At 40.5% G+C, this 22,293-nt stretch overlaps 1 protein-coding gene across 4 annotated transcripts in view; it reads right to left on the bottom strand.

The window, feature by feature from the left end:
• Nucleotides 1-22,293, bottom strand: part of sptan1 (spectrin alpha, non-erythrocytic 1) — a 158,017-nt gene that overhangs the window by 71,060 nt on the left and 64,664 nt on the right. For 2 of the 4 annotated variants that reach the window (XM_061801913.1, XM_061801914.1), the window contains exons 20-28: nucleotides 22,134-22,268; nucleotides 17,905-18,050; nucleotides 17,741-17,797; nucleotides 11,740-11,938; nucleotides 9,218-9,322; nucleotides 9,107-9,142; nucleotides 8,973-9,008; nucleotides 7,905-7,952; nucleotides 218-309 (exon numbers count right to left, since the gene is read on the bottom strand). In XM_061801913.1, the coding sequence (XP_061657897.1) occupies nucleotides 218-309; nucleotides 7,905-7,952; nucleotides 8,973-9,008; nucleotides 9,107-9,142; nucleotides 9,218-9,322; nucleotides 11,740-11,938; nucleotides 17,741-17,797; nucleotides 17,905-18,050; nucleotides 22,134-22,268 (854 nt within the window). The remainder of the gene's footprint in view (nucleotides 1-217; nucleotides 310-7,904; nucleotides 7,953-8,972; nucleotides 9,009-9,106; nucleotides 9,143-9,217; nucleotides 9,323-11,739; nucleotides 11,939-17,740; nucleotides 17,798-17,904; nucleotides 18,051-22,133; nucleotides 22,269-22,293) is intronic. The other 2 variants (XM_061801915.1, XM_061801916.1) reach the window with 1 other exon arrangement.

The raw sequence follows: 22,293 nt of genomic DNA, 5'->3' as shown, positions 1-22,293 counted from the left end.
GAAAAAAATTGTCCTTCACAGTGGATGTAAAAGGTTGCACAGTATAATCAAATTTTTCTTATGCACAATTTAATATAATTTCAAATATAAAAATGATGTGACATTTGTTTTAACAAATTTAATTTGAAATCAGAAATTATGGAAAATAACATCTAAATCTAGATATATGCAGTATCCAACTAAAAACAGTCTCTCAAAATGGGTAAATAGTTCTCACCTGTGGAACCGCTGTACTTCATGTGCACTACCCAACACGTTACTCCTCTCTTCAGCCAATTGTTGTAGTGACTTCCAGCGGTTATTCAATTCCTGCATGCATAAAAACAACTTTAATAATCCCAGTGAATTGGTGCCTCAGAAGCAGGCTTGATATATCAAGTTGAGTATAAACGTTTACATGGAAACTGAGATGCACAGACTTGAACTGAATTGTAGCATTGAGGGTAACTGCTACTTTTCTGAGCATTGTACGATCTCACCTGGTTGGTAATAACTTAAGTCAGAAAATGTTAATTTAACTAAGGAAAGTGGGAGACTGACCGATGTGTACGGTGTGAGGGATGAATTTACCTAGGCAGTTGCACAATAAAAACCCTAAGTAAAGAAGAAAATGACTAAATGAACAGTTAGGCGTTAGGTTCCCAACAGTCCTTGGCAACAGTTACAGGAGTCGGTATCTTCCAGTTTGACCTGAACTGATGGCAAATTAAAAAAAAAGCACTAGAAGCATACATTTTTGGTACATATTTTATTCTTTGTATGGCATTTCAAGAAATGACCAGTAAATCACTAAAAACTAATCTTTTTCCTGTGTCTAAACAAGAAGTAATATTGCTAGTGTGAATTATATGCACTTTTAGCTGCAACGATGGTTTAAAAAAAAAAAGAAAACTCACCCACTCATACACAAACTGTTTCTCATCAACTTCTTCCAACTTTCCACACCCAAGAAAATTAATTTTCTGTGTTCTGATTGGTTATGAAACTCACGTACTCTAGTATACAAGGCCTTGTGAAAGTATTCGCCACCCTTGAAATGTTCAACCTTTTGCCACATTTCAGGCTTCAAACAAAATAAAATAAAAAACAGTTGTCAAGAATAAGGAACAAGAGGGACACAGTCGTGAAGTGGAACAAATTTATTGGATATTTTATACTTTAACAAAAACCTGAAAAGTGGGGCGTGCAATATTATTCGGCCCCTTTACTTTCAGTGCAGCAAATTCACTCCAGAAGTTCAGTGAGGCTCTCTGAATGATCTATTGACTGATGATGATAAATAGAATCCACCTGTGTGTTATCAAGTCTCCATATAAATGTATCTGCTCTGTGATATTCTCAGGGTTCTGTTTAAAGTGCAGAGAGCATCATGAAGACCAAGGAACACACCAGGCAGGTTCGAGATATTGTTGTGGAGAAGTTTAAAGCCGGATTTGGATACAAAAAGATTTCCCAAGCTTTAAACATCTCAAGGAGCACTGTGCAAGCAATCGTATTGAAATTGAATGAGTATCACAACACTGCAAATCTACCAAGACCTGGCCGTCCCTCTAAACTTCTACCTCGAACAAGGAGAAGACTGATCAGAGATGTAGCCAAGAGGCCCATGATCACTCTGGAGGAACTGCAGAGATCTACAGCTGAGATAGGAGTGACTGTCCATAGAACAACAATCAGTCGTACACTGCACATTCTGGCCTTTATGAAAGAGTGGCAAGAAGAAAGCCATTTCTCAAAGATATCCATAAAAAGTCTTGTTTAAAGTTCGCAACAAGCCACCTGGAGACACACCAAATATGTGGAAGAAGGTGCTCTGGTCAGTTAAAACCAAAATCAAACTTTTTGGCCACAATGGAAAATGATATGTTTGGCATAAAAGCAACACAGCACATCACCCTGAACACACCATCCCCACTGTCAAACACGGTGGTGCCAACCTCGTGGTTTGGGCCTGCTTTTCTTCAGCAGTGACAGGGAAGATGGTTATAATTGATGGGAAGATGAATGGAGCCAAATACAGGACCATTCTGGAAGAAAACCTGTTGGAGTCTGCAAAAGACCCGAGACTGGGACAGAGATTATCTTCCAACAGGACAATGATCCAAAACCTAAAGCCAAATCTGCAATGGAATGGCTCACAAATAAAGGTATCCAGGTGTTAGAATGGCTAAGTCAAAGTTCAGACTTGAATCCAATCAAGAATCTGTGGGCAGAGCTGAAGACTGCTGTTCACAAACACACTCTATCCAACCTCACTGAGCTTTAGCTATTTTACAAGGGAGAATGGTCAAGAATTTCAGTCTCTCGATGCCAAAAACTGATAGAGGCATACTCCAAGCAACTTGCAGCTGTAATTGCAGCAAAAGGTGGCGCTACAAAGTATTAATGCAAGGGGGCCAAATAATATTGCACTTTTAAGGTATTTATTTGTTGAAAAAGTTTGAAATATCCAAAAAATTTCATTTCACATCACGATTGTGTCCCACTTGTTGATTCTTGGGAAAAAAATGTATTTTATATATTTTTGTTTGAAGCCTGAAATGTGAGGAAATGTTGAAAGGTTCAATGTGGCCGAATACTTCAACAAGGCACTGTATCTACAAATATGTACTCACATAATGATACACATCGGCCTGAATGTACGAGGATCTGCTCCACCAAAATGCCTCCATTTTGAGTAATGAGCAAAGTGATACACATCGGCGTGATCCGATTCCTGGCTACAGAAACTGGCTCCTGGTACGTGGAATGTCACGTCTGGTGGAGAAGAAGCCAGAGCTGGTGTGTGAGGTCGAGATGTTCTGGCTAGATATAGTCAGGCTTGCCTCCACACACCGATTGGGATCTGGTACTTGTCCTTTGAGAGGGATCAGGCTCTCTTCCACTCTGGAGTTGCCCATGGTGAAATGCGCCGAAAGGTGTGGGTATATATACTACCCACCCTGGCTTGGTGCCTGTATGTTGTGGTTCACCCTGTTGGACGAGATGGTAGCCTCCCTCTGCCTTCGAGTGGGGGAGACGGGTTATCACTGCTGTTTGTAACTATGCACAAAACAGCAGTTCAGACTACCCACCCTTTTTGGAGTTTTTAGAGAGGGTGCAGGAGACTACTCACGCTGGGGACTCCATGATTCTGCTGGGGGACTCAAATGCTCACATGGGTAATGACAGTGAGACCTGGAAGGGCATGATTTTGACGAACGCCCCACACGATCAGAAAATGAGGGATGTTCTGATCTTGGACTTAAAAGGAGGACTTTGTCGAAAAAAAAAAGGAATGAGAGCACACGTTAAAAGTTAGATGAGGGTTCAGTGTTTCTTTTAATGCCAAAATTGTCCACAGATTTCACCTAAAAACATCTCTAAAATGGAAACTATTTACAAAATTATTCTATCGCTCAGACATTTCAATGACCCCAGCTGGAAAACTGACAGCGAATCACTGTTTGCTACGTCTGCATTACTTTCTGTTCTGACCCCCCATTGCTTGTGGATACGTTTCACCGAACAGAGAATGTGCACTATCTGGCATTTCGTGGCTGATTTTTGTGAAAAATAATTACAAACAAACAAAACAAAAGTAACAATGTACAATGTTCAAGACTATGCACTTGAGCCAGAATACACACAGGGGGAATTTGACATGTTAGAGAGGGGGCATGGCGCTGATGAACAATAACAGTCGCAATATATGGACCACAGATATTTTCCAGACAGGCTCGTTTAAAAATTTACTTATTGTAACAATCATGACACGACGTTTGATGTGTATGATGTTTCCATGTATTTGATGCGTATGAAGAGCAGTCGGGAGTGAGTGGTCATGGAGAAGCAGTTAACATCCTAAACAGCTCTCAGTCTGAATTCCTTAGAACACGAACATTACATTGGCAACGAGGAGTAAACTGAATCGTGCGCGGTGTCAAAAGAAAAGTGGAACGAGGAGGAAACATGGACAAAGACGAACCATCAAGAGGCTGCTGCTAACGGGTATGAAGCTAAAGCTAATGAGTGTTTGATTTTTAGGATGTTCCGATGTGTTTGATGCTTTTCTGAGGGGTTGGTTGAGATGTAGAGAATATACAGGGTATATCTTATCTTGTGTGGTGAATACCATTCAAAAATTGTTCCCTAAGACGATGTTTACATATATCGCGAAGCCATATATTGATAACGTATTAACATGAAGACGAAGACCGTTTGTACACTAACACACTCATGACTGAAGTTTATTTAGAATGAACCAACTTTTACATACAATTCATGTCCAAACAATATTGGTTTTGTAGCACATACATGACTACCGTACTTTGCTGGTTTGTTGCAAAACAAGTACACAAGCAACATAATGACATTCATATTATGGGCGAACATTAAACACTTCTTTAACCACATGACTACTTCAGAAATAATTGACATTATCTGGACTACATTTTTTATTTCAAAATTTGAGATTGTACATGAATGGAAAAAAAAAAAGCAAAACCCCTAGATGTCACAACCACATTATTGTGTTAGCTCGTTCCATTATTTACTGATTTTTGTCAGTGAATCGGGACAAATGCTTTTGCACAATAAGGTCCTTCTCTGGTCGCTCCTTTGATCCAATGTTTTGTGGGATATTCTAAGGCAGACAGATGCTCAGCCCCAGTAGCGGGGTCAAGGATATTTCTTCCGGGTCTGGCTGTGAAAGCTGGCACATTTTTAGTTGGGATTTAAAAAATGTTCTTTATTTTCCAATTAATGTACAAAATATATGTAATATTAATTCAGATTGGAGGGTTTATTGTACATAGAAATTTTGGACAAAATCCTCCTTTAAGTGCTCATCACGGATTGTCCACAAAAAACATATGTGCACTTGGCACCAGAACAACCTAGGTCATAGTTCGATGATCGACTTTGTGGTTGGGTCATCAGAGTTGCGACCACATGGCTTGGACACTCAGGTGAAAATAGGGGTGGAGCTAATGACTGGTCACCACCTGGTAGTGAGTTGGCTAACCTCAACTCGGGACTTTGTGAATCAGAAGAAAATACTTCGAAGGGATTTGAAGGGACTCAATTCCACCGACATGCCTTCTCATGAGGAAGCAGAGACTAGGTTCTATGAGGCTTGTCTCTGGGGTTGAAGTGGTAAAAAAAGCTCCTTGATGGCAAGGCCATTGGGGTGGATGAGATTCGCCTGGAGTTCCATCCCCTGGATGTTGTGGGGGTATCCTGGTTGGCAAACCTCTGCAACACCGCAAGGACATTGGGAACAGTGCATCTGGATTGGCAGATTGGGATGGTGGTCCACCTTTTTAAGAAAGGGGACTGGAGGGTGTGTTCCAACTACAGGGGGATCACACTCCTCAGCCTTTCTGTAAAGGCTTATTCAGGGGTGCTCTAAAGGAGGGTGAGTTGGGAAGCCAAATCTCAGATTAACGAGGAGCAGTTTGGCCATGGAACAGTGGACCACCTCTTTACCCTTGGCAGGATCCTCGGGGGTGCAAGGGAGTTCGCCCAACCAGTGTACATTTGTTTTGTGAACTTGGAGAAACTGTTTTACCGCGTCCCACGGGAAGTCCTATGAGGGCTATTGAAGTATTTAACAAATGTAAACAGTGAGTTTGGTTGCACTTTATTGAAGTATTTACCAATTGACATAAGTTATTTTTTGATTAGTCCTCATCCAGAAAGCCATCAAAGTCATCATCTTGAAATGAACAGCTGGGGAAGTTCTCCACTAAACAGGTTCCCTCTCCTCATTGACAGAGTCAGCCTTGTTGCCCAGAGGCTCCTCAGAAATGATGCCGGCTTTTGTGAAAGCTCGAACAATAGGGGAGCAGACACGTTAGCCCAAGCATCCACAATCCATTCAGAAATTGTGGTGTAACTCGCCCGGCATTGCCTCCCAATCTGAGTGAAGTTGTATTCGCCATTTGTCATCCATCACTCCCACGCCGCTCGCAACTTCACTTTGAATGCCCGGTTTACACTGATGTCCAGCAGTTGAAGTTTATTCGATTAATTGAAGCTCGTTTTCCTGCTTCCTCCACTTGAAAACCATAGATTCGTTGATCTTGAATTCTCTCGTGGCTGCTTGATTCCCATGTTACTATGCGTAACTGATAGCTTGTACTTGTAGTGTAGTGCTTTGTAAGTAGGTCTCTTTGTTGGTGCTATTTTTGGGGGCCTTTACCCAAAAAAATTTTTTGCACAAAGCAAAAATACTGGCACTATATACCTACTTGACAGTGTGCCTCCAGCGTCCTCTTCCACGCCCACACTTCCCCTTTTAACGCCCGCATGGTGTCAGTCACATCTGCCTTTCCTCTATATAAGCAGGGTGTCAGCAGAGAATGCAACAGCGTGTCGGCAGTGAATGCTCCCAGTCAGTCAGGCCGAGTGCTTATTAAAGTCGCCCTACAACATTTAGAGATTTTAGAACTCTGTGCACACAAAAGTCGCACCACATAAGGCGCGCTGTCCATTTTGGAGAAAATTTAAGGCTCAAGTACGCCTGATGGTCGTGAAAAGATGGTAATTAAGAATTTTAACACTGCTGATAGGCATTTTCACTTCCTTGGATATATTTTTATATCCCTGTCCTGTTCTATGCAGTTAAATGATCTTTATTTTATTTTATTTTTTTATCTTGATTATTTTGCTTTACTCAGAATCCAGAGATGTCAGTGCAAGGGTCTGTCAGGAGCACGGGAACTCAGTGAACCCTTACCCTAACCTTTACATTGATTACAAGCAGACAGATCAGAGGAGTGGACGGTTACCTTCAGTATCCATTCAAACCATTTAGTGTCAACTTGCATGCACGTTATCAGGACAAAATCTCAAGGGTACGTAAACTTTTAATGAATTATGTGTGTAGTTTCTGTTGTCATAATTTTAAAAGTAAACAGTTGTTTGATAATAAATGGCTCAATGCAAGTGTAACCGGGTCAATCTGTGTATTGAATAAAGTGTCTGTATAACGACACAAAATCTGCTGTTGCAGGGTCACAAGCACTAACCATGAGTGAAAAATGTTTGAGTGTTATTATTCATATTATATGAAAAATGGCCAAGAAATCATCAATTCTGCCAGTGTATATAAACTCATGCGCACAGCTTTAAGTTATTGGCTCATGATGACATAATGCCAAGTAATGGGTATAATTTAAGTTCATATATTTTGTACTGTGGATCAATAATATTTTTGCCATTTGGCAGCTTCTGAAATTAAAGTTAGTTTTTGCTTAGTTATTTTTAAATGATGTCATAAGTACCTATGTTACCTATAAAATCAAATAATCAGAAAACTAAGTTAATTTTTCAAGATAACTGTGGAAACTGTGGCTTGATTGTCTGAATTCAATCTTTGTGAATATAAGTGGGAGAACAAATTCAATGGGGAGGGAATATTATTTTTGAGACAAATTAAATTTTAGGAATAAAATAGCTCTGGGAGGTCTCTCCAAAGATGCTCAATTGGGTTTAGGTCAGGGCTCAGAGGCTTGCTATTCAAGAACAGTGTTGTTCTGGAGCCACTCCTTTGTAATTTTAGCTGTGAGCTTTGAGTCATTGTCTTTTTGAAACGTGAACCTTTTACCCACTCTGAGGTCTTAAACACTCTGTAGAAGGTTTTTGTTCGGAATGTCCCTTTAGTTAGCAGCATTCACTTATAAGATTTGGAAAGTTCACCAACCTGCCCTTTGAAGGGTTAACAATAAAAAATAGGGTATATTTTATTCAATCAATACGACGACTAAAAATTACAGACTTCTGTTTGTGGCCAAAACCTGAAAGAATTGTAAAGTTGAGGTAGACCAGAGGGTTAGAACAACATGAAGGTCAAGACAACATGATGGAACAGCATGATGTTTTTATGGGAGAAATTCTTGGAATTGGATGCTATGTCTTACCTTAATTGTATTAAAGTTGGCTGTTGTCTGAACAGTCAAACGTATGTTCTTTTGACAAAAGGAGACACAGCAGAAGCACAGGAGACAATTAGAAAACAACATTGGTAATTTCAAACCATACTGGATTTAAACATCTTATTTTTTTACAAACCAGACTCAGAAATTTCAGCCCATAGATAAATGATAGCTGGCAGATAGGCTTGCCGTCAATTTTGTTCTACAATCTTCAATTGTGAAATGAGGTCTAGTTTTTGCAAATTTCATGAAAACGAGGACAATGGTACAAGGATACTGAATTTAATATAAACATTTTAAATGTAAAATTACAGGCTCAATAAATAAATAGATTAAATAAATAACAGGAGGTGAGTCCCAGATCAGTGTCAAAGACACCTCAAGACTGTGTTTTAAAAGAGACTATCCAGCCATCTATTTTCCATACTGATTATTCTAACTACGGTTGTAGATGGACTGGAATCTAACCCAGTTTACTCTGGGCGAGCCGCAAGGTACACTCTGAACTGGTTGTCAGCCAATCGCAAAACACAAACGACCATTCAGACTCCTATTGATACCAACGTGCGAATTTGAATGGCCACAAATCTAAACAACCATTCGGACTCACATTAACACCTAAGGGCCATTTAGAATTGTCAATTAACCTAGCATGCATGTTTTTGGGATGTGGGAGGAAATCAGACTACCAAGTGAAAACTCACAGGCACAGGGAGAACATGCAAATTCCACAGAAGTGAGGCTGGATTTGAACCCAGTTCTCTAGAACTGACATGATAAAAAATATATTTTGTTATATACAATGTAATCTTTGCAGTGCCCACCAAATAGATAGAGCAACCAAGTCAATATTATGTCTTTAATTCATGCATTTCCCTTCTACCGTTACAAACCAGATGTGCTCATTTCCAGTAACTGCCACCACCCAAGTTTCTCTGCCGCAATTCCAATCAGCAGAAAGCCAACATCTAAATTTATGACCATGTCATGGACCCCATCCTTACACTAATTGCTAACTGTAATTTGTTGACTTGGTGATTAAAATATATTTACCTTCCAAGGAGATGCAGTTTTGGAATCAGCTTCATCCTATTAAAAAATACGACATGGCTGTGTAAACCGTATTGTGATGCAGTGATTTGTTCTTAAATATCAACCAAAATATAGCATTAAAATAATTTGCTTACGATCTTGCCAGGCATCCGACCAAGTGTTTCTTTTTGCTGGAAATGGGAAAAAAAAAGCCTTTTTTATTAAAAGGCACTGAACAAAGATCCATAAACAGAGCTGCAACCTACCTGATGTTGAACTACAGATGCTTCCTCAGCCATGAGACCTTCTGATTCCAGCTCAGAGGCCACTCTGTTGATGTCCCTCAGACGTGACTCATTGGCCTTAAGGTCCTGGAAAACCATAAAATGAGACTTAACAAGATGTATAGCTCATCTTCTGGTTTGTGACTTGATAAGAGTACTCTATGAGGGACCAAAAAAGATATTTTGAAAACTTGGGGAAATGCAAACCAATGGATGCAGACAACTACAATACACTGTATAACTATCACCCTCTTGTCTGTGATGGAAAAAAAGCACAAAAGTTACATAATACAGATTTGCTTTCACTGTAGATCTAGTTCTATCACAAAAAAATATATTCACTCATCACAGGTATGAATACAATTCTATTTGCCTTTATTTACAGAGTAGAATGATACACTTTCAAACATTCCTTCCAAAGGAGAAACTATAGCTGTTCTACTATTAAATGGTATAAGCATAATGGAACTGTTCAGTTTAGTCAAAGTGAACAACAGATGCCTGAAAGGGACAAATCGAGGGAGGGAATAAGTAGTCTTCGGTCTCTGGAAGCCCAGAAACATAGAAACAAGTTAAAATAAAAGTAAATCTTTAGTGTAACCCACCTATTTCTGAAAATGTTTCTGTGAAGGAGATATGATAAAACTCTGAACCAATTAACACAAAGCTTTTCAGCCAATGACATGACCATTAAGTCTGGGCCAAATTACAGCAAAATAACCACTTTTACACAGCGGTTGGAAATCTCTGGCACGAGGCAGAAACATACATATCTAGACAGACATGTTGCGATTTGATTAAAAAAAAACAAAAAAAAAAAACCCTCTCAAAAAAAAAAAAACAGAAAAAAAAAAACCGGGTAAACGAGTTGATCCATTGCTGAAAATGTCATCATTTTGCACGTGCTAATCATAAAGAAGTTTGACTGACTTTACACAGTTCTATAATTTGTCTTACCCTATGTGGAGTTTGCATGTTCTCCCTGTGCCTGTGTGGATTTTCTCTGGGCACTCCGGTTTCCTCCCACATCCCAAAAACATGCGACATTAACTGGACACTCTAAACCAGCCGGGCACAACCTGAAAGGTCTGCCCACAAATTTTCAATAAGATTCAGATCAGGTCTTTGTAATGGCCACTCAAAGACATTGACTGTTATCTTGAAGCCACTTTTTAGACATTTTGGCAGCATGCTTAGGGTCATTGCCCATTTGGAAGACCCATTTGAGCCCCCAAGTTTCAGCTTCCTGGTTGATGTCTTGAGATGTTGCCGGAATTATTGTTCTTTATGATGTCATCTAGAATTGCTCGAGTTCCTGCTGCAACTGAACAGCCCCACAACATGATGATTCACAGTTTTTCCTCCAGGTCATTATGGCCAAATACTTCCACTTTAGTTTCAACAGACTACAGGGCATGCCTCCAAAAGTTAAGATCTTTTTCTCTGTCTTTTTGCAAACTGTATTCTGCCTTTTTTTATGTTTCTTTAGGGGTGATGGCTTCATTCTCAGCGAGTGGCCTTTCAGTCCATGTTGGTGCGGGACTCGTTTCACTGTTGATATTGACAGTCTCTTACCAGCTTCATCCAACCTCTTCATAAGGTCTTTAGCTTTTGTTTTAGGGTTGATTTGCACATTTCGGCCCAAAACACATTCATCTCTGGGACACAGAGCCCATCTCCTGCCTGAGCGGTGAGATGGCTGGATATTCCCACCATATTTATACTTCCGTATAACTGTTGGAACACTTTAATGAGGCACCTTCAAGCATCTGGAAATTGCGCCCCAGGATGAGACAAGATTTGTGGAGCGCCATGATGGTCTCTCTGATTTCCTGGTCAATTTCTTTTGATTTTCACATTATTTCAAACAAGGAAGCAGACTTTGAGGTGTGGTCTTAAATACATCCCCAGGTGTGGCTTCAACTAACCTATCCAAAGCCATGAGCTCATCATCTGAGCTTTCCCGTGTTCTTTAAAGACATACTTTTAATGTATGCCAACATTTGCCGTCGAAGAAAATATAAAATTCCCTAAGAAATGCTCTCTTTAATGCAGCATGTAACAAAAAAAAAAAAATGGTGATAGTGCCTGACCTGAAACAGTAGAGGTTTAGTCTGATTTAACTTCAGTGAGACAAAAAAAATTAAATGTTTTTGCACAGTGTATGTAAAGATCTGGCTTCCCTTGCCAGTTTTGCTCTCATCTTTGCTGATTTTGTGAGGTATGTCCTATTTTAACAGACACGAGAAGTGTAGTCTGATTACACTTTTTTTTTTTTTTTTAAACTGAATTTCTGACTTTAACTGTGTCCCTCAATGCAAGGTCGGTTACTAAACACTGCCAGACAATATGCAGCAAGCTGAAAGACTAAGACCCAAAGTTAGTATACTCCTTCCTCAAAAGTGTTTAAGGGTGAATGTTAAATTTCACAAAGCTAATGGTAAATAACTTAAGGTAAAACGTGTTTTCATTACTTTTATTTATTATTGATTAAGTAATAATACCTTCTGGAAGTCATCAAACTTCTTCTGGAGGACCTCCACCTGCTCTAGGTCTGAGCCCACCTCCTCATTTGTGAGTGCACTCTCCTTCTCATTGATCCATTGCTGAAGCTCATTTGCTTCCCGGAACAACATAAATTTCTTGCAGCTCTTCTCTAACATGTCCTTGCGTTTCTCCCCAAGGTCCAATAGAGTTCCATATCTACAAGAAAACATTTGAGGAAGCATACTATTTAAAAAGCTCAATGTTAAAACACTGACGAGCTAGGTGAACATAATGAAAAGTTAAAGAAGCTGGTTTGAAATTAAAAAAAAAAAAAAAAAAATGAACCATTTATTTCTTGAAACCTAATATGTAATTTGTAGAACAAAAAAAAATTATTGAACTTAATGTATAATGGTTATTCAAATATGTGACAATGTATCTTGCAGTGCGCATTTGTTAATTTCTACATATTAAAAAACAGAACACCGCAAGTGTACCATCTTATCAGCATTATGCTCAGGGACGCATATAGCTTTAATACCATTTACGCTTGAAAGGATGGACCAAAAAAAAAAGGAAAACAAATTACTTATAACAAGCAGTACAAATAAACTTTAGCTTGAAGAACTCGAAAGTACCTCTGTACAGAAATCGCAGAAACTGCTCTTTCGAAAAATGGAAAACAAAAATTGCAGCTTTAAGTAATGACATCAATGTACTGCAATTTTAAAAAAGCACATTGGTCTGCTATCTATTGCTGTTATCATCATATCTGGTCAGTGTTTAACTACAGTGAAAGCTAGGTTAAATTACTTTGAGAAAATTTAGTATGCAAAAAGAACTGTTCCTCAACTGGATTGCTTGTAAATCAAGGTTCAACTGTATTTCACAAATAGTAGAATGTGAGGAATTAGTATTCGGTGTTCTGGAGAGAGGAAATGCTCAGGAGGAAATTGACAAGCAGTCTTGTCAGGTTATACAGGGTCACTAAAAAGTATATGCCCGCACCTCAAAATCTTTTTATTTTTTTTTTATTATTATTTTTTGCAGTAATCCCAATTTAATGTTAACGATCATGAAACATATCCATATGTGACAAAGCAAACAAAATGCAGTTTTCAGATGATGATTTGTTAAGGCAAAATAAAAGTTTTGAAAGCTTGCTTGCCCTATGTGAAAAAGTAACGGCCCCTTTTGTCAAACCAATACTTTCTTGTGGCCAAGTATATTTTTGGGAAACTTGCTCAATCAAGATAGTACTTAAATAGAAAGTCTGACAAAAATGAAATAACCCAAAACCTAAAGAGCTGCAACAAAATGTCATGACATCAGCTTGAAAAGGATTACAAAGCCATTCCTAAAGCTTTAGCGAACTACAGTGAGTTATCAAATTGGTGGGAGGAAGATCCTCCTTTAGCTCTATTAAAGTCAGTGTTCATTATTCAACAGTAAGAAAGAGATGGCTAATATGGTACCCATGGAAGTTACAAGGAGAAAACCACTGCTGACGAGAAAGAGCAAGGGAGTGGTCTTTGTTTTGCAGAAAAAGCTCCCAAGAGTTTTAGGAGGAAAATTCTATGGACTGAAGAGATGAAATCTCAAAATACATGGCCGCGGTCATCCTCTCCTTAATAGAGTGCAGTCGTCCTGTCCCATGTGCAGAAAAACACCCCTAAAACATGATGGTATCCCCCCCATGATTCACAGTGGGGATGGTGTTCTTTGGATGGAACTCATCATTCATCTTCCTCCAAACACGGTTAGTGGAATTATGACCAAAAACGTTCCATTTTGGTCTTATCTGACCACAAAACTTTCTCCCAAGACTCATCTGTACCATCCAAATGGTCATTGGCAAACTTAAGTCGGGCCTTGACGTGCTGGTTTAAGCAGGGGAATCTTCCATGCCAGTTGTACAATTTTGTCTCTGGTGTCTTTGGACAATCTTTGGTCTTGGCCATGTTACAAGTTTGAGTCTTACTGATTGTATGGGGTGGACAGGTGTCTTTATGCAGTTAACGACCTCACACAGGTGCATCTGATTCAGGATAATACATGGAGTGGAGGTGGACTTTCATAGGTGGACTAACGGGTCTTTGAGGGTCAGAATTCTAGCTGATAAGACAGCTGTTCAAATACTTATTTGCAGCTATCACACAAATCATAAAAAAAAAAAATCATACATTGTGATTTCTGGATTTTCTTTTTAGATCATCTCACAGAGGACATGCACCTATGATGAAAATTTCAGACCCCTCCATGATTTCTAAGTGGGAGAACTTGCAATATAGCAGGGTGTTCAAATACTTATTTTTTTTCGCTGTACCTTTGGGGCAAAGCTGCTAATCACATTATACTTAACACCTTCAATTTCGAGTTTCAGGCTCATCATTCTAACTGATGCTGTTTTCATCTACAAGACATTCTTAGCACACTCTTTAAAATAACCCCTACTCCAATTCTCTTCCGTTCTACTCCATGGTAAAATAATTCCAAACCTAGTCAAAATTTTCTAGCCTTAAAGGCTTTCCACCTGCTCTCTTGAATGCACAATACAGTGTTCCAGATATTCGCGGGGGTTGCGTTCTGCGAACAATGCATGCAGTATTGATATACCTATGCATGATATTTAACAACCTTACTGGCAGCAATAAGATGCACTTAAGTCGTAAATTTTCTCCAAAATGGACAGCATTCCTTATGTGGACAATAGTTGTGTGAACTCTCCAATGAAGTACACTTGAACAAACAGGTTATACTGTTAGCATGTATGTTTTAGTGTGTATGTAAGCCAACATGTGATGGTGCTTAAAAGGCAGAGGGGAATAATCATAATTTTACATATGTAAGCAGAAGAAGCTTTTAATGCCCCTCACACTGCATGTGTAGGGAGGTCATTATTGATATTCACACTTGTGATGTCACATCGAAACAAAAATCATCACACCACAGTAAACATAACAACATAAGTGGAAATAAAACAATGACAAGAAATAAAGGGCAAAATATGCAGTTTAAACACTATTTAAATCCTCCCACCATGCTTTGCCACACTCAGGACCTCCTCAGTTGTCTGCAGCACCCTATCCACACTTCAAAACTTGGATGCCACTCGAACTAGGACCAGAGCGAGCAGAATCCTTTCAGACCCACCACATCCTGGCCACCACCTCTTTCATCTCCTTCCATCGGGGAGGCACCACTGATCAATGCAAATCAAAACTAGCAGGCATTCGAGCAGTTTTTTCCCCTCTTGCAATTAAGTCATTAAATTCTTCATTAGCAAACCTATTTTCTGACTTCCGCTGTTGTTATGACACACCCTCATACCTTGCTGGTCCAATCGTATTAGTAATATATACTTTAGACCAGTGATTCCAAACGTTTATTGAGCCAAGGCACATATCTTACATTTGAAAAATCTCACAGCACGCCACCAAACAAAAATGCCCCAAAGAGTGGATACACAAGTCAATCATTGTACACCAGTCGTCTCAAACTGGTGGCCCGCGGGCCATTAGTGGCCCACGAGATAAGATTTTGTGTCCCTCACTTTAATATGAAAGTTTAATGTCAGTGCGGCCCTCTAGTTTTATATCACCGGCACTTTTACAGTGTTGTGTGCAAAGCCAACCAATCATGGTGAGGTATATGGCTCTCAGACACGTGCAAGCAGAGAAATATTGTTCTATGTGCCAACCAATCGCAGGGCACATAGAGACAGACCACAGTCCCACTCACAGTAACACCTAAGGCCAATTTAGAGTCCCTAATTAATGCATGTTTTTGGGCATGTGGGAGGAAACCAGTGGTCGGAGAAAATTCACGCAGGCACAGGGAGAACATGCAAACTCCACACAGGCAGGGCTGGGATTTGAATCCCGGACTTCAGAACTGTAAGGCCAAGGTCCTAACTAGTTGCACCATCGTGCTGGCTCCGAGTTAACTTAATGTGTTTAACTTTTTTAAAAACTTTTTTTGAGAACGTTGAATTTTCTTTTCAATTTATAATTGAAATTGGCCGTGAGTGCATGTGCGCCGAGGCTGCGGCCCCGCCTCAGCTGGACACTGCCTCCAGTGACCCCAAGGTAAATTGAGTTTGAAACCCTGCTGTATCCACTTTCTGCAGTCTAATAGAAAAGCATTTATTTGTTCTGTCTGTCTTTATGTGTCGCTGCCATATATAGCAGACAATAATGTAAATAATTAAATAAAGTAAAATAATATTTTGGACAAAAAAAGTAAAATTGCACACTAATGTTTCACGGCACACTGGTTAGGAATCACTGCTGTAGACTATAGCACGATTCGTCACTTTAAACTGTAGCCTTTGCACAAATGGCATCGCACTGGTCTATAACGAACCATGAACGGGTAAGGGCACACTGTATCAGCTTAACAATGTGAGGCGTTGACACAGTAACTGCTCTAAATGCTAGAAGACGCTGCATCTTTGCACATTTACGTCTTACAAGAAATAGTTCCCTGTTAATTGAATGTCTATTGATCTTCGTTCTAGTTTGTTTGTTCTTCTCCATACTCAATATGAATGTCGTACCAGGGCAGCACCGACTGCCGGAGACAAATTCCTTGTGTTATATACATGGCCATTAAAGCCGATTCTGATACTCATAATTTTAGTTTTTATGTGATTTGTGTGTACATTGTCAATGTCCTGATTATACAGGCAGTGTGTGGGGCAATGTAAGCTTCTTTGGCTTCCAGATGTAAAACTTAATTGTCCCTCACTGCCTCTTGAGCACCATCATGTGGTTGCTTACATTCACGCTAAACATGTCCGAACATGCTCACGCTAAACATGTCTTAACATGCATGCTAACAATAATAACCAGTGTGTTTAAGTATACTTAATTGGTAAATCATACATCATCATTTGCACATTGTAAGGCGCCATTGTCTAATGTGGTGAAAGTACATTAAAACAGAGGAAAACCTGCGAACATGTGGGGCTGCAAACGGTGAACCCTGAATGGTCAAGGGCATTGTATATCAAACTTTTTTCCTTATCAACATGTCAAACAACTCCTGTGCTTTTTCTGTCAGTCCCTAGACTAAGTTGTAGGCTCTGCTTTGCTCTTCTCTTCCTGCCGAAGCATCCGCTTTCCTCCTCTTTTTCATCTTTGACCCTCAGTAGCTGAATTTCCACTGATCAACCTGCAGGTTAACGGTGCCGGGGGCGGTGAATGATAACCGAGGCCAAGACCGATCCAGTATGGTATTAGTTAGATGAACACATATTTGTTTGGCAAAGTTTTAAGACGGATTTCCTGATGCAACCCTTTGCCTTTATCCAGGTTTGGGACTAGCCTACAGATTACAGTTGTTTGTGCCCCCACAGGGCTGCAAGTCACTGTCAGAGGTGACATTCCACATCCCGAGAGCCAGCTACGAATCACCCCGCAAAGGTCCCTGCCTTCAGCCAAAGCCTAGCTCACATTGCACCAAACCCTACGGTCGTATGGAGGTGGATCCATGTTATCGTTCGGGCTGTGTTTGGCAGGGCCACATGGGTGCAGGCCTGGCTACCAGGAGATCGCCTTTGAGGGCCACCTCCAAGCCTGAAGCCAGAGGGGGTCTCGGGTGACCAACATATAGGCAAGGGGAAAAGTCTTGCAGTATTTTTAAAGATATGGCGTCTTGAGCCTTGCCATCACCTTATCGGGGTGGAGGGGTTTGTGTCTCGCTATTATCCTAGGGGCTAAATTGTCTGGGGCTTTATGCTGTTCACAGGGTCACACATGGAATACAGTTTCAAGGTGAGGGATTCAAATCACAGCTTGAAGGAAGTGTATGTCTTTATAATAAATGCATTTTACCTGTGGGAAAAAAAAACATTTCTAAACAATATCTAAAACCACAATAGCAACCAAACAATTGATCATCAATTTCTTGACTGATCATGGACATTTGGTTGAATCGCTGACATGTATGATTAAAAAAATGAAAAACAACACTATGAACATAGAGTAGAGAAATATTCAACTAGTTCCTACTCACAGCTCTTCAACCTGCTTCATGCGCATTGACACGCTGCATGCCTCTTTGGTGATAAGCCTGAGTAGTAACCAGTGCAAAGGTGAAATGTTTTCAGAGGAAGGAGGACAGCAGTGATGACAATATTAAAGAAGGTCGAAAGGAGAAATAAATATATTTGGTCGTACTGATTTTCAATTTGTTCTTGGCGAAGTCCAATACTTCCATGTTCATCAAGGTTTTCCCGAGAAGAGGACTGATTAGGATCCAGCTTCTTCACATAGGCAGCAGGAACAAATCCCTGGCGGTCATTCACCTCTACTTTCCACCAATCCTACAGGACAAAAAAAAAAAAAAAAAAGCCAATTTTATTTTGCATTCCAAAGAAAAAGACATTGTGGCAAAATGCAGTATAGTGAGCCCAACTATAACTTCAATTTGAACAGTCCTCCTTCACAAAAGCAAACTTAATATTCCAGTCTATTTATGAAGCCGTCCTGACGTACAGTGTTTCCACTTTAAGTGCAAACGGTAATAAATTTACTTAGTGACGGGGCTGTTTGTAAAATTGCCTGTGGGAGGATGGAGGAACATTGGTGGTTGGAATGGGGAGACAGGGTAAAGTCTGATAATATTAGTTGCTACTGCTGATACTGACATGGTTGGGAATTAAACAAATGCTCAAATGTACCTTAGGGGGAAAGTCCTAAGGTTGCGGTGCGTAAAATCGCTGGCTATAACAAATACGGTACCCATGCAACAGTAGCTTTGTGTAGGTCTCTAATATTTTAGGATTATTATGTTCCAGCACCAGAACTATTTTTGTCTTTGATTGCGGTCAAGATCAACTCAATGTCACCCACCTACAATGGGTAGAGGAACTATTCAGACCCCCGACCACTTCAAAATTTCTGTTTTATTTCAGGCATTTGCCAAAATTATTTTTCCCCTTCAATGTAAACATCCACCCGTTTTCCAAGCTGCTTATCCTCACGAGGGTCACAGGAGTGCTGGAGCCAATCCCAGCTGTCATCAAGCAGGAGGCAGGGTAACCCCTGAACTAGTTGCCAGCCAATCTCAGAGACAATAGTTGCTGGGACAAAGACCAGGTACCTTCCCCATGGTGTCCCGCAAGGGGGTCTCCTCTTGGAGAGCCTTACGAATCCTGGTCACTTCACTCTGACTCGCGCCGTGGGAGGCACCCATTTTCCTGTGACTTTGCTTAGATCACCTGTATCGCCTGCGAACAGGGGTTCCACAAGGCCTGCTCTGACCAGACCCGATATTCAAAGGGACTTCAAGGCTTCCTTTGTAGTGTCAGCTCGGGTTCTCTACCGCTGTACCCAGTGGTGCAGGCTGGTCACTCTACCTATCTATCACCCTGTGATCATTTGCTCCCGACATTCTCTCGTCATCATCTTTACTTTTCTTTGAAGGACTACGAGCCTCCCACATGTGAGTCTACTGCTTCTGAGGAACATCTTCAGGCACCTCGAGTGACTAAACAATAGTTGCACTTACAATCACAGCTAGGGTTAATTTAGGGTCTCCAATGAATGCATGTTTTTGGGATGTGGGAGGAAATCGGAGTGCCGGGAGAAAATCTATGCAAGCATGGGAGAACATGCAAACTCCATATAGGCTGAGCTGAGAGTTGAACCCCCGTCCTCATAACTGTGAGGCCAAGGCTCTACAGTTACGCCACTGTGCCACCTCACTGTACACAAAGCACCCCATATTAACAGAAAAACTTGAATTGATAACATTTTGGCAGATTAAAAAAAAAAAAAAGAAATATCACACAGCCATAAGTATTCAGACCCTTTGCTCTTTTCGTTTGCAACTGAGGACCATGCACTCAGATTTGGAGGTGCTGATTCTCATCCCAGCCGCTTTATACTCTGCTGTGAACCCCTCCTGCAAGAGTTGGCAATCACGGCTTGATGACGCCAACAGAATCACATCATATCGATAAAGCAGAGACATCACCAAACCGGACGCCCTCTGTGCCTCAGCTGCGCCTAGAGATACTATTCAGAAAAACTTTGAGCAGAATTGGTGACAAAAGGCAGCCTTGGCGGAGTCCAACTCTCACTGGAAACGACTTTGACTTACTCCCGGCAATATGGACAAAACTCATGACACCAGTCGTACAGGGACCCAACAACCTGTATCAGGGAGTTCGGGACCCCATACACATCCCAATGGACCATCCTCTCTACCACCCCTGAATAGACCTTACACCAAGGAGGCTGACAAGTGTGCTCTCCCCTGTAGTTGGAAAACACCCACTGGTCCCCCTTTTTACTCCAGTCTGCCAATCCAGAGGAACTGTCCATGCGATATTGCAGAAGCGTGTCAACAAAGACACTCCCGCAAGGTCCAAAGCCTTAAGGAACGCTGAGCAAATCTCATCCAACCCTATGGCCTTACCATCAATGAGCTTTTTAACCAGCTCAGAGACCTCAAAACCAAAGATTGGAAAGGCTGCCTTAGAGAACCCAGACTCCGCTTCCTTATGGGAAGACGTGTCAGTGGAATCGAGGAGGTCTTTGAAGCATTCTCCCCACCGACTCACGATGTCCCGAGTCGAGGTCACCAGTGCTCCTTCCTCTTTATACACAGTGTTGCCAGTGCACTGCTTCCCCCTCCTGAGATACTGGCTGGTGGACCAGAATTTCCTCAAAGCTGCTTCCATTGCCTCAGCAATGGAATATGGTCCACTTGGACTCAATGTCCCATGCATTCCATTCCAATATTTGTATTCGTCATAGGAGTTTATGTAGACGTACTTTGTATAGTCCCTCACCTAGGACATTTTTGCTGTGGGTGACCCTTCTGGGGGCATGAAACCTAAGACAACTTAGCAACTAGGATCCTTGGGCAACACAAACCCCTCTACTAAAATAAGATGACTGCTCAAGGAGAGGAATTTCTTTTGTTGTTGGGAGGTAATCACCTAAAAAAATTACCTAACACTCATGTCTTTTTTCGTGTGTGAATTTCAGAAATTAGTGATTAAATTATTTCTTCGACTGTATGACAAATGACACTTGAAAATGTTGGCTTGCACTTTGGCTTGGTCTTTGATCAACGGCGCTCGGAGAACCGGAGCCAGTTTCACCAGCTCCAAACAACTTTGGGGTTTTCTCATCTTTACATTTTTTTATATATAGTTTGATTGTATTTCTGACTATCAGTGTTTTTTCTACTGTCTAAAATTGTCAAGAATGCAAACTTTCTACTGGCTTCGAATCTGAATCAGCTGTTTGCACTGACGGCTCGTGGAGTGTGACAATACCCATGAGCGGAGGTGGATGAGACTGATATTGTTAGGAGTGACTCCCCAGAAGCGCTCTTACAGAAAAATGTATTATAGAGCACAGGCTCATCCGGTTAACCCTGTTGGCAGAGGACAGGGAAAGGCTCTCTTCAAGAAGAGGACATTGAAGACAATGGCAGTTGGAGACGGCTTGTCCCTGAACTTGAGGCTATGCACCTCACTAGAACTACAACCCGCCGAAGGTTCATCCATATTCCCAAAGTCCTTTTGTTGGTGTTGCTACTAGAATGGGCAATGCATGGATACAGTTGAAGCTAGAAGTTTACATACTGTGCAAAAACCTCATTTTTACTTTCACTGTCTCAAGTCGAATCAGACTCTTCTGTTTCAGGTCAGTCAGGATCACCAAAATTATTGAATTTTGTTCAATACCTCCATTAATAAGAGAATATCTTCAGGGTCAAAAGTTTACTGTCACAAAAAGTACTACGTTTTTAAAGAACATGGGGAAGCCCATCTGAAGAGGTCATGGCTTTAAAAGGTCCTGATTGGTTAAATAACCACATGTGAATTATTGACAGCAGACATGGAGATGCATTAAAGGCCAGAGAAACACTTTCTCATTTGAAATAATTGAAAAATCACAAAAAAATCAGAGAAAGAATTGTGATGCTCGACAAGTGTGCCTCATCCTGAGCTACAATTTCCAGATGCTTGAAATGCCACTTTCATTTGTTCAAACAATGATACACAAGTGTGTTGGCAGATTTATGTTTTACAAATATACCAAATCTTATATTATTATTACTTGAGTAGGTCTACCTTCAACTTTCAACTTTCAGGTTTTGTCCTGTTGTGAGAGGGAGAGAGACCATTGCATATGTTTGCTTTTGCTCTGTCACTTTGTTGTCAGTCCAACATTAATTTTGTACAGAATTCCCTGTAAAATTCAATAACATTTAAATCCATATTCTGAAAACCTAGCAAAGTCATGTCTGTGAACGAACATGATACATAACCTAGACTGAATGCAGACAACCTGAAGTCAAGAGGTTGTTTGGTACTGCATTTTTAAATCAAGTTCAATAATACTGTATCGTTATTCTGAAACTACAGTAATTATCTCATATTTACCTTATTGGTGCTATTTAGAAGGGTGAGAATATCACCCTTCTTCATTGTTACTTCACGAGGGCTCTTCTCCTGGTAATCATATAGGGCTAGGACAAGTTCTTTTCCACTCTCATCATCAGTTGGTGCCACTTGTTGCTGCTCATTAAAACAATATCACAAC

This window comes from Syngnathoides biaculeatus, chromosome 17 (genome assembly GCF_019802595.1).
Source record: "Syngnathoides biaculeatus isolate LvHL_M chromosome 17, ASM1980259v1, whole genome shotgun sequence".
NCBI classification, from domain to species: Eukaryota; Metazoa; Chordata; class Actinopteri; order Syngnathiformes; family Syngnathidae; genus Syngnathoides; species Syngnathoides biaculeatus.
The sequence above is the reverse complement of the archived record's forward strand: the minus strand, read 5'-3'. Positions and strand labels throughout refer to the sequence as shown.